The 12565-nt window shown below is 41.6% G+C and overlaps 1 protein-coding gene across 1 annotated transcript in view; it reads right to left on the minus strand.

Annotated features, from left to right (window-relative positions):
- cntln (centlein, centrosomal protein) overlaps positions 1 to 12565 on the minus strand; it is a 420736-nt gene that overhangs the window by 56216 nt on the left and 351955 nt on the right. Inside the window, exons 22-24 of the mRNA XM_078215313.1 lie at positions 12184 to 12310; positions 10283 to 10420; positions 7011 to 7196 (exon numbers count right to left, since the gene is read on the minus strand). Of these exons, the coding sequence (XP_078071439.1) occupies positions 7011 to 7196; positions 10283 to 10420; positions 12184 to 12310 (451 nt within the window). The remainder of the gene's footprint in view (positions 1 to 7010; positions 7197 to 10282; positions 10421 to 12183; positions 12311 to 12565) is intronic.

The raw sequence follows: 12565 nt of genomic DNA on the forward strand, positions 1-12565 counted from the left end.
TAGCTCTCCTAAGCCCCTTTTTCAGCTCATTCCTTGCTAACTTGTAACCCTCAATCGAGCCATCTGAACCTTGTTTCCTCATCCCTACATAAGCTTCCCTCTTCCTTTTCATAAGACATTCCACCTCTTTTGTGAACCATGGTTCCCTCACTCGGCCATTTCCTCCCTGCCTGACAGGAACATACCTATCAAGGACATCCAGTATTTGTTCCTTGAAAAAATTCCACTTTTCATTAGTTCCTTTCTCTGACAGTTTCTGTTCCCAACTTATGCCCCCTAATTCTTGCCTAATCGCATCATAATTACCCCTCCCCCAATTGTAAACCTTGCCCTGCCGTACGGCCCTATCCCTCTCCATTGCAATAACAAAAGACACCGAATTGTGGTCACTATCTCCAAATTGCTCTCCCACAACCAAATCTAACACTTGGCCCGGTTCATTTCCCAGTACCAAATCCAATGTGGCCTCACCTCTAGTCGGCCCATCCACATTTGGTAGCAAAAGCCACACAAGCTTTCGAGGCTCTAAGCCCCTTCTTCAGGTGAGTGGGAATTCTGTTCACAAACAGAACTTATAAAGACACAGACTCAATTTACATGAATAATGGTTGGAATGCGAATACTTACAACTAATCCAGTCTTTACGTCCCATCGTATCGGGCAATGGGACCCTGTGCGAGAACCTCTCCGGCTATGTCGAGGGCATCCTGAAACCCATTGTACAAAGAACCCCCAGCTTTTGTCGCGACACGACGGACTTCCTACAGAAACTCGGCACACATGGAGCAGTTGAACCAGGAGCGCTCCTCGTCACAATGGATGTCTCAGCACTCTACACCAGCATCCCCCATGACGATGGCATTGCTGCAACGGCCTCAGTGCTCAGCGCCAACAACTGCCAGTCTCCAGATGCAATTTTACATCTCATCCGCTTCATCCTGGACCACAATATCTTCAGCTTCAACAACCAGTTCTTCATCCAGACACACGGAACAGCCATGGGGACCAAATTTGCACCTCAATATGCCAACATCTTCATGCACAGGTTCGAACAAGACTTCTTCACCGCACGGGACCTTCAACCGATGCTATACACTAGATACATCGATGACATTTTCTTCCTTTGGACTCATGGTGAACAATCACTGAAACAACTATATGATGACATCAACAAGTTCCATCCCACCATCAGGCTCACCATAGACTACTCTCCGGAATCGGTTGCATTCTTGGACACGCGCATCTCCATTAAGGATGGTCACCTCAGCACCTCACTGTACCGCAAGCCCACGGATAACCTCACGATGCTCCACTTCTCCAGCTTCCACCCTAAACACGTTAAAGAAGCCATCCCCTACGGACAAGCCCTCCGAATACACAGGATCTGCTCGGATGAGGAGGATCGCAACAGACACCTCCAGACGCTGAAAGATGCCCTCATAAGAACAGGATATGGTGCTAGACTCATTGATCAACAGTTCCAACGCGCCACAGCGAAAAACCGCACCGACCTCCTCAGAAGACAAACACGGGACACAGTGGACAGAGTACCCTTCGTTGTCCAGTACTTCCCCGGAGCGGAGAAGCTACGGCATCTCCTCCGGAGCCTTCAACATGTCATTGATGAAGACGAACATCTCGCCAAGGCCATCCCCACACCCCCACTTCTTGCCTTCAAACAACCGCACAACCTCAAACAGACCATTGTCCGCAGCAAACTACCCAGCCTTCAGGAGAACAGTGACCAAGACACCACACAACCCTGCCACAGCAACCTCTGCAAGACGTGCCGGATCATCGACACAGATGCCATCATCTCACGTGAGAACACCATCCACCAGGTACACGGTACATACTCTTGCAATTCGGCCAACGTTGTCTACCTGATACGCTGCAAGAAAGGATGTCCCGAGGCATGGTACATTGGGGAAACTATGCAGACGCTGCGACAACGGATGAATGAACACCGCTCGACAATCACCAGGCAAGACTGTTCTCTTCCTGTTGGGGAGCACTTCAGCGGTCACGGGCATTCGGCCTCTGATATTCGGGTAAGCGTTCTCCAAGGCGGCCTTCGCGACACACGACAGCGCAGAGTCGCTGAGCAGAAACTGATAGCCAAGTTCCGCACACACAAGGACGGCCTCAACCGGGATATTGGGTTTATGTCACACTATTTGTAACTCCCACAGTTGCGTGGACCTGCAGAGTTTCACTGGCTGTCTTGTCTGGATGCTCTCTCCACTCCCATTGTTTTGTTTCTTAAAGACTGGATTAGTTGTAAGTATTCGCATTCCAACCATTATTCATGTAAATTGAGTCTGTGTCTTTATAAGTTCTGTTTGTGAACAGAATTCCCACTCACCTGAAGAAGGGGCTTAGAGCCTCGAAAGCTTGTGTGGCTTTTGCTACCAAATAAACCTGTTGGACTTTAACCTGGTGTTGTTAAACTTCTTACTGTGTTTACCCCAGTCCAACGCCGGCATCTCCACATCATAACTGAGAGCCAACAGAGGTCAGCGAGCACAGGGGTTTTGGGTGAATGGCACAGGTTAGGACATGACCTCAACTTTAGTGAGGGTACAAGCTGGGAGAGTGGCCAGGAGTATATTAGAATATTCAAGCTGGAAGGTAATAAATGCATGGCGAGGGCCCAGTAATGGTCAGGCACCAATGCAATCAGCCCATCATTGTGCAGTGTGATGTTTACATTGGAAACACGTTAAAGTGGACATACTCATTTATAATGGGGAGAAGGTTGACACAAAAACTATGACCAACAAAAAGCTGAATGGCACATTTAGAAAGTGTGTGCAGATACGAATTTTTAAAACTATATTATGGATGCAGGAAAAAAACACAGGCAACCTCACAATCAATGACATACAAGAAAAGTCTCAATATTAGTGCATGATGCACCTGCCTGCCTGGGTCAGTTGCCATTATAACTCTTTATTATCTAAGTTATCTTGCGAGTCTGCCACCAAGTTGTCAGTTATCCTTGCCTCCATTTTAGGATGGAGGGACTAGAATTATGCTAAATGTGGCTAAAATGTTGTGGCAGCGGTTACCCACAGTAAGTAGAGTATATTTGGTTTCAAAGATTAATGAATTCTTTTTCTAATAACTTAAACAGATGAAATGTAATTAATTATGCATAAGAGTATGAAAAGGAGCATCTTAAATCAGAGATATCACAGTAGTATTGAGTTATATAATGGATCAGAATAAGTAATACATATTGAAATTTTAAATAAAATAGAATCTGATTGAGAATAAACTAGACTGATCAGTAGTAATATTTATTATTAGAGTTCATAATTTATAATCAATTTTACTAACTATGGAGTTTATATGTAATAGATCTGGATCTGAAATGAATTATGAAGGAACAGAGATAAAGTTGAAACAATATAGAAATCTGTAATGATTGTGTATGTCAGGGAGTAGATGGAAGTCACATAGGAATTAAGTATTATACAGAACTTAGAAATTCAGGAATGGATTACAAAGATTAGTGATTAGAATATTCTAGATATATCAGACTTGGTAATTCACATACAGTATGTTGAGTTGATTAAGTTGCAGAATTCATATTTAGTTAAATGTTGTAGAGACAGCACAAGTTACATTTATCTCCTGCGAACTTAAGGCTGATGACGCATTTAAACAGCGAGCAGATTATACTACAGCGCCGTGCCACGCTGTGCTCTGAAAGCCTGTGCTACCAAATAAACCTGTTGGACTTTAACCTGGTGTTGTGAGACTACTTACTGTGACTACCCCAGTCCAACGCTGGCAACTCCACATCAGATTATACTAGACCTGCTATTGCGCAATGTGATAGGATTAATTGATAACCTTAAAGTGAAGGCAGCCCTAGGTAGCCGCAAATCAGAATATGATTGAATTTTACATTCAGTTTGAGGGGGTGGAGAGTGGTTCCAAGACTAGTATTTTAAACTTAAATAAGGGCAATTAATAGGGCATGAAAACAGAGCTCGTGAAAGTGAACTGACAAATGAGGTTAAGGAATAGGTCATTACAGTTGCAGTGACAGACATTTAAAGGCACATTTCAGGATATACAAAATAGATACATTCCAATGAGAGAGACAAATTCCAAAACCCACCATTCGTGCTTAATTAAAAAAGTTAAAGATAGTATCATAGAAGAGGTCTTTCAGCCCATCGGGTCTGTAACTACTCTCTGACAGGGTGTCTTACCCAGGCCCTCTCCCCTGCTCTATTCCTGTAACCCCACACATTTACCATGGCTAATCTCATTTAACGTACACATCTTGGGACACTAAGGGGCAATTTATCATGACCAATCCACCTAATCTGCACATCTTTGGACTGTGGGAGAAAACTGGAGCATCTGGAAGATACCCACGCAGACACGGGGAGAACATTCAAACTCCACATAGACAGTCACCCAAGGCCGGAATCGAACCCAGGTCCCTGACGCTGTGAGGCAGCAATGCTAACCACAGATACTGTCAGACCTACTGAGATTTTCCAGCATTTTCTGTTTTTGTTTCAGATTCCAGCATCCGCTGTATTTTGCTTGTATCTTAGTAATTTAATATTATTTAGATAATGAGGCAAAGATGGGACTATGGAGTTGGGTCACAGATCAGCCATGATCTCACTGAATGGCACAGCAGGCTTGAGGAGCTAAATGGTGTCCTCTTACTCCTATGTGTATAGAAAGAATTACAATGTAAGAATATGTTGCATAGACTAGCCTGGTATTCCCTTGAATTAAGTGGCTAAGAGTTGTACTCGGCAAACTATTAGAGTAGATAAAACTCTGGTGGAGGATTTTAGAAAAAGAGGACGTAACCTTAGATTAGAGTCAGGTCACTGAGGGGAGAGGCATTGCTTCACACAAAGGGTAGCAAAAATCTGAAACCTTCATTTCCACAAAGCTAATAAGCTAAGGCTGTGGGTCAGTTAGAAATTTCAAAACTAAGATTATTGGATTTTTGTTCGGGAAGAGTACAGAGGGATTTGCAACCAAGGCAGGTAAATTCAGTTCAATTACAGATCAACTATGATTGAATCAATGGCAGAACAGGCTTGAGGGCTGAATGGTCTCCTACTGCTCCTCTATTCCTACTTATCAGTCTGAAATATACAGAAATGACCAGTGTGGAAATGTAAATGCCACAAAGGCACAGCAGGGAATACCAAACAGATAGAAGGTTAAATCAATTATTGGAGCAGTGTAAAATTTGCTTTATTCATTATTTAACTGAACTAGGAGGCCAGAACAAAGACATGCCTCAAGTCTATAAACTTAAAAGAATATTGCTGTCTAATAATGCAAATTGTCCACCAAATCTTCAAGTTCTGGTTTCAATTTGTAGAAAACAAATTCCCTCATATTTTCCAACTCCAGTGTCATGTACATTTGAACATTCCTCACTCGACAAACAAATGAAAGCCGCATTATTGAAGTAATCAACAATTGTCAAGTAGAAAACAATTACTATTTACTCAAATCCATTTGCAGTCTGACTCAGTTTTATGAATCTGCTTCTTCCCTACAAAATAAGATATAACTGTAGCTTTGGGCAAAACAGTCCCCAAGTTTACCTATTAACAAAGCAGACTGTCCCCAAACAGCAAGATCTAAGCCATCCAGTTCATTAACAGCCACCCAAGCCTATTATTCTGTTTACTACTTAATAGATATTCACTGCCACAGTTCTGCCTTGTGTGCACAGAGATTCAATTTGACCAAATCCCAGGTGCAAAGTAATCCTGATGGAGATTAACTGAATTTATCTCTGATTTCTGCTGAAAAGCATCATAGTGAGCAGATCTCTTGATGTTTATCATCTCATTTTGGTAATAAGAAAGGTAGAAATGCAGAAACTTAGTAATTCATTCGTTCTCATTTCCTTTAACTAACCCAGCCTACCTCTGGCACAGCTGCATTCAGAAACCTTTAATGAGTGCTAATACTGTTTGTTAAAAAGAACACATTAAGATTGAACTTGTAGTATTCAAGCTACTGGGACTGAAAGCTTGCAATGCTGTTAGGAAATCCCAGTCATGATCAATATTTGAGAAGATTAAACACTCCTGAGTATTAAGTCCATCCATCACAGATTTAATGCATTCATATAGATCACTTGCATGCATTCATCTGAGATAAACTCAAGTTGCTCTCTCTCCAATTTCTACAAACGTATTACCTTTCAGTTTATTTTCAAATGACAACTGAATTAGTAGAAACGGGTTTCTGAATTGTATGCCTTCAAACAAAAATATGAAAACCATTCACTAAGCTGCTTCTGATAATGTAATTGAACTGTTTTTATGTCACTGAGCTGGGGAATAATTGACGTGATTAAAGATGTTTAGGGATGGATACTTTATTTTAAGACAACAAACCATCAACACCTATGGCTATAAAACATTAAAAAGCTAAATTATAGCTTTTACGAGTATATGTTCTTACAAAAGTATCCCCTTCAATTCAATGTGTAATTTTGGTCTTATTGCTGAATTATTTTGGCTGGAATTTTCCAGTTGTTCACACCAGCGGGATTCTCTGGTCTGAGTGCCAAATTCTCCACCCTCGCTTGCAGCAGCCGTAGGGCATCGATGGCCGGAAGATTTCCAGCCTTTATCTCTTTTGAGATTCTAAAGAATGTTATTTATTTTTTAAAAACACATTCGTTCCAAAGGAAACCGAAACTTGCTATATACCTGCAATCCATTAAAACTGTATATTGTGGTTTCCACCCATAAGACATAGGAGCAGAATTAGGCCACTCGGCCCATTGAGTCTACTCCGCCATTCAATCATGGCTGATATTTTCAGCATACACAGTAGGAAGCAGCTAGTTACATGAATATAACAAATACTGCCTATGCTGGAAATCAAAAATTAAAAACAGGAAATGCTGGAAATACTCAACAGGTCTGGCAGCATCTGTAGAGAGAGAAACAAAGTTAACGTTTCAGGTCAGTTACTTTTCATCAGAACCTTACCTTAATGAATGTAATGAATTCTTCCACTCTTCCATTTGCAAGAGTGAGTTTCTTCTGAATGACTCCTAGAGCCTGTTCACTTTGCACTGCTAGTCCATGCATCTGCTGCGATGCTGTTGTCTCCAGCTCCGTCATTGCTGATTCAGCTTCAATTACCTTGGTTTTAAGATCATGCAGTTTCTGATTCTAGAATTGACGGAATAAAACAATCAAGTAAACTGAGGGGTATGGTGCAGATATGGATAGCAAAAATGGTGGCGTAGTGGTATTGTTGTTGTACTAATAATCCAGAGACCCAGAGCAATGCTCTGGGAGCCTGGGTTCAAACCCCACCATGGCAGATAGTGAAATTTAAATTCAATACATAAAAAAAATTGGGAATTCAAAGTCTAATGATGACCATGAAACCATTGTCGATTGTTGGAAAAACCCATCTGGTTCATTAATGTCCTTTAGGGAAGGAAATCTGTTGTCCCTACTTGGTCTGGCCTACATGTGACTCCAGTGCCACAGCAATGTGGTTGACTCTCAAATGTCCTTGGGGATGGGCAATAAATGCTGGCCAGCCAGGGACGCCCACATCCCATGAATGAATTTTTTTAAATGAAACTAGCGGAGTATCACAATGCATTTGCAATAACAATCCTTAAAAGTTTCTCCAATGGTCACAGAGTTATTTAATCACAACTGCCAATAAGCTTAACACTCCTGCTGCGAGTGAGCAATTGTTGAAGAAAATGTTTGAATGGCAGAAGAAACTTAGAAAATAGGAGCAGGTGGCCCTTTGAGCCTGCTCACCATTCATTATGATCATGGCTGATCATTCAATAGCCTGATCCTGCTTTCCCCCCATATCCTTTGATCCCCTTCGCCTATATCTAACTGCTTCTTAAAAACATTCAATGTTCTGGTCTCACGACTTTCTGTGGCAGTGAATTCTACAGGCTGACCACTCTCTGGGTGAAGAAACCTTTTCTCATCTCAGTCCCGAACGGTCTACCCTGCATCCTCAGACTGTGACCCTGGTTCTGGACTCCCCCACCATCAGCAACATCCTTCTTGCATCTACCCTGTCTAGTCCTGTTAGAATTTTATAGGTTTCTAAGAGATCCCCCCCTCATTCTTCTGAAAGTGAATGCAATCCACAGAGGTGCTGACAATCTGAGATCGTGCGAGTGGCACACGCACGGTAACATAGAAACACAAGAACAAATGGATGGGGAATGACAGATCCACAGTGCATCACAGTGAGGATCAGTGTCGCTTCTGCCAGGTAGGAGATTTGAAGAAAAGTATGTAAGCAACACCTGACTATTAATTATGCATGATGCTGAGGAAATAAGTGGCTGCTCGAGGAATTTGCAAAAAATAATGGGCTGGCAAGGAAACTTTACCAAAGGTGTGAAATTAAGAGAGCTTTGATAAGTTACACCATGCATGTCATAATCGGAAAGAATCAAATGCAGGAAAGGTCTTCCCTACACCAGATTCCAATGGGGGAGGACAATGAAGAACACACCTACCATTTAGTCACACTTTAGGCACAGAGAAAGCCTTCATTCTACACCACAAACCCAGCCGTTTTTCTGCTTAGTGGCAAAACTGGTGCAAGAGGGTGTAGCAGTTAACAGGTGGTGGAAGCCCACACATTCACAGAACCTGACCACACAAAGGAGCACAAAGGAGGCCATTTGACCCATGATGTCTGACCCAGCTTTTTGACATGCCCCTTTGAGAGAGAGAGAGTGTGTGTGTGTGTGTGTGTGTGTTGGGGGGAGGGGGGGGGGGGGGGGAGAGTTGTCGAGTTTACAAGCTTTCTTATCGCTTTCCTATGATTATAGTTTTTCCAAAATAAACTTCCTGTTCATTTATGTGCCTTGTTGTTTGCCAATTCCTCGCAGTTATTACACTACCCAATGAGTCCCACTCTTTGGCTCATTCCCCATAGCCTTACAGCTGCCTGCTTTGCCAGTACCAATTCCCTTCTGAAATTCCCTTCATCTGTTTCAGAGGGAGTGAGAATTGAAAATGCTTTTAGGACAATGAAAGTTGACAGAGGGAAGAACTTGTCTGGAGCACCACATTAATGGTAAATTCTATTCATAGAATCCCCACAGTGCAGAAAGAGGCTATTCGGCCCATCGAGCCTGCACTGATAACAATCCCACTCAGGTCCTATCCCCGTAAGCCAACATTTTTACCCTGTTATTCCACATATTCACACTGATTTGCCACATTGTGGCCATGCAATCTGTGAATGAATATGCAAAATATATCATGGGCCTTTCTCAGAAATCAGGGAGAACCCAGTGGAGCAGTGGACCTATCCTAAAAAGCACCACTTTCTTCTCTCCATTCTGCCGATAGACCAGCATAAATCAGGAAGATAGTATTGTAAAATAAATAAGGAGAATACGGAGAGGCATTAAGGATGAATTAAGGAGAGGCTGCATGGTGCTAGATGCAAGGTCAGTTGAAAGATTCCAGGGGGCAGCGACACAATTCAAACCCCTCCTCATGCCCCATAAACCCATTCCAAGTGTCCACATGGAGAGGCTAATTTTACAATGCATGTATTCCTTGGGAGTTCCTTCCTACCCCGATGCCCATGGTAGGTTCACCTCTGCCCATTTGAAGGCCCATCTTCCTCGTTTTGCTCAACCTAATGCCCTCCCAGTCCTACACCAAGACACAAATGTGTAGAAATAGCAACTTTCTGCATAGGGAGGCCTCACCCATGGGCTCCCTCAACAGTATTTGCCTTGCGCAGGGAGAGTGGAGGTTGCACAAGCCCTTACGAGGCTGCCTGGAAACTCCTGGAGCCCGTAGAGACTCAGCCCAACTGGTGCTATTTTACAGTGGGTTCCACCTGTGGCGTTGAGGATACATGTAGGTTTTGTGGTGTCAGATTGGTGAGTAACCTGAAGAAACACAAACAAGGTTTGGAAAATCTTTCATCAGCCTTTACCTTGGCATGAGAAACAAAGCAATTTAAGATTGAGGACTTAACTGTTAAACTCAAAGCTTTTTCACGATTAACACAACGGTCAGATTTGATTCATACAATGACACACTTACAAATCAAACAAGGCTTTACAGCAGAGGATTTCACTGCAATAATTTATACTCCAGACTCCAAATTCATCACTGAATAATACCTAATCTGCATCGCTCATAATCTGATGTGAAAATATACATTCATGTTCTTAAATTCCACACACACTTTTGGTGTTATGTTCTGATCTACTGGACAAGGGGACAACCATTCTTACCTTTCTATCCAGTTCTCCAGTGGTCTTACGGTGCATTTCCTCATAAACTGATTTCTCTTTTGTTGCAACATTAAGTCTTTGCTTTAGCGACTCTGTAAGTGCCTTTCTGGTAGAACCTTCTTCAGTTAGTATCCTTACCTTTATAAAATTCAAACACATAACACCTCTGACATGTTGTAAATTGCTCAAGTGCCAGAATACTTGCATTTTCATTATTACAGAAACTATTATTGAGTAAGAAGCACAATGCCACAATTGCAGGGAAGGAACAGAGTTAGGGGCACAATAGATATTGTTTCATGGCAAAATGCCCGTAACCAAGAAAAAGTGGCAAAAGTCTGTTCACGTTGGCATGACTGAAAAAAGGAGACCCTAAGGGAAATGAAGGAGACCAGTCCTCAGGTCAGTCTGATGCCCACTGTGCTTAGTGCAGATAAGCACCAGTCTTTACAGTCAGTTTTGAATCCGCAATTTGTATTAATTGGAGATATTATCAGCAACCATCATCATGACATGCTGTCATATGGGTTATGTATCAAATAAAATACATAAATTCATAGTAGATTTCTTATATATTTGATATAAAACAACTATATTTAGAAGGGCATAGTTCTGAAAAACCTGCAGATCTTTCACTTGGAGTGGTGAAGATGTGCATGAGGATAATCCCAAGCATCTGCACTGCAGTTATCTTTGAATGCTGCCTAACTGAAGTATGCACGTGTTTTATCTGCTGTACATGTAGAATGTCTTTGTTTAATCACTGGATGCCTGCCTTGGTTTTAAACTCAGGAGACACAAACTGGAGTAATAGTCGGACACAAAGTGTATCTGATTAACATCAGTGAAACGTTAGACTTCTATGGGCCAGGGTTAAAAGGTAATGCTGAGTTGAATAGAATTCTGATACTACTTTAGTTAGAAATCTAGGATGTGCAGAGATCACAGTAAGATAGAATATCTATCATGTAGACGTATAGTCCACTAACTCTGAATCTAAATAGGGTAAGAGCAATATAGTCTTTCAAATCAGCAGCATAAGGTTCAGAAATAGAGTCTATATCTTTTGAGGTGGCATGTATTAGTAATGAATATCAATATTGAACCTGAAGTTCTTATGGGCTTCCCTGATCCCAATGCGGGTGGATACATCTTTGAGGTACAGTGCAGTTATCTGGTTTCTTGGCTGCACTGATTGAATGATATATAGGATGGCGACGATGTTGAAATTCTGCTTCAAACTGCAAGTATTTAGAAATTTAAAGTCCAGAGCTAAAAGTCCAGTCTAAAATAGTTTATGTTTTATATTATACATAAAGCTTTACTATCGTCTAGCTGAAGTGCTGTATGTCTGAATTATCTTTCTTTCCATCTATTGGTTGTGCTTTCTGTCTAAATGGCATGTACCACAGTACACAGCAACATTAGAAATAGGGACAAGCGTAGGTCATCTGACCCTTCAAACCTGTTCAGCCATTCACTAAGATCCTCATTGACCTTCTAACTCAGCACGATCCTCATAACCCTCGATTCTTCTCTAGCAGGATTCAAATATCTACCAATCTCCAACTTGAATACATTCAACAATTGAGCACCCACAGCTCACGCTGGCAAAGAATTCCAAAGATTCACGACTGTTGGAGCAAAGAAATCGCTTTGCTTCAGTCTTAAATTCCTGACCCCTTATTTTGAGACTATGACATTCAGTGAGGGAAAATTCTCCCAGCATTTACCCGTAACAATTTGATGTTTCAATTAGATTATTTTCCATTCTTCTGAATTTGTGGTGAATGACTATGGAAAAAGGCTTTTGAATTTCACAAAATAGGTTTCAAGACACTGCATCGCTCGACAAGACAATGTGCAGTTCCTTAAGCAAGAAATGCGATGAGACCAATTACCTTTTTTTCCATATCTTCCAATAATCCCTTATACATTTTATCATTTTCCTGGTTTGCTTTGAGTTTTGATTTAAGATCTTCCACAAGTTGTCGCTTCATACTGATATCCCTCTCCAAACGACCAATCCTGCAGGGAAATACACCAAAGGTAAAATCCAATTTACCACCTAAATACCAGTTCAGATATCGCTGACCAATAGTTTGCTGAAAGATATTGATATAAAAAATATTAACATGTATATTTAGAACTGGAGAGCATGCCATGATTTATGTGGAAAAGATAAACAAGTAAACAAATCATCTTTGAGTATAATGACAAAAATGTTGTAAACACTCAGCAGGCCTGGCAGCATCTGTGATGAAAGAAACAGTTAGTGCTTCA

The sequence above is a fragment of the Mustelus asterias genome, chromosome 6 (assembly GCF_964213995.1).
Source record: "Mustelus asterias chromosome 6, sMusAst1.hap1.1, whole genome shotgun sequence".
NCBI classification, from domain to species: domain Eukaryota; kingdom Metazoa; phylum Chordata; class Chondrichthyes; order Carcharhiniformes; family Triakidae; genus Mustelus; species Mustelus asterias.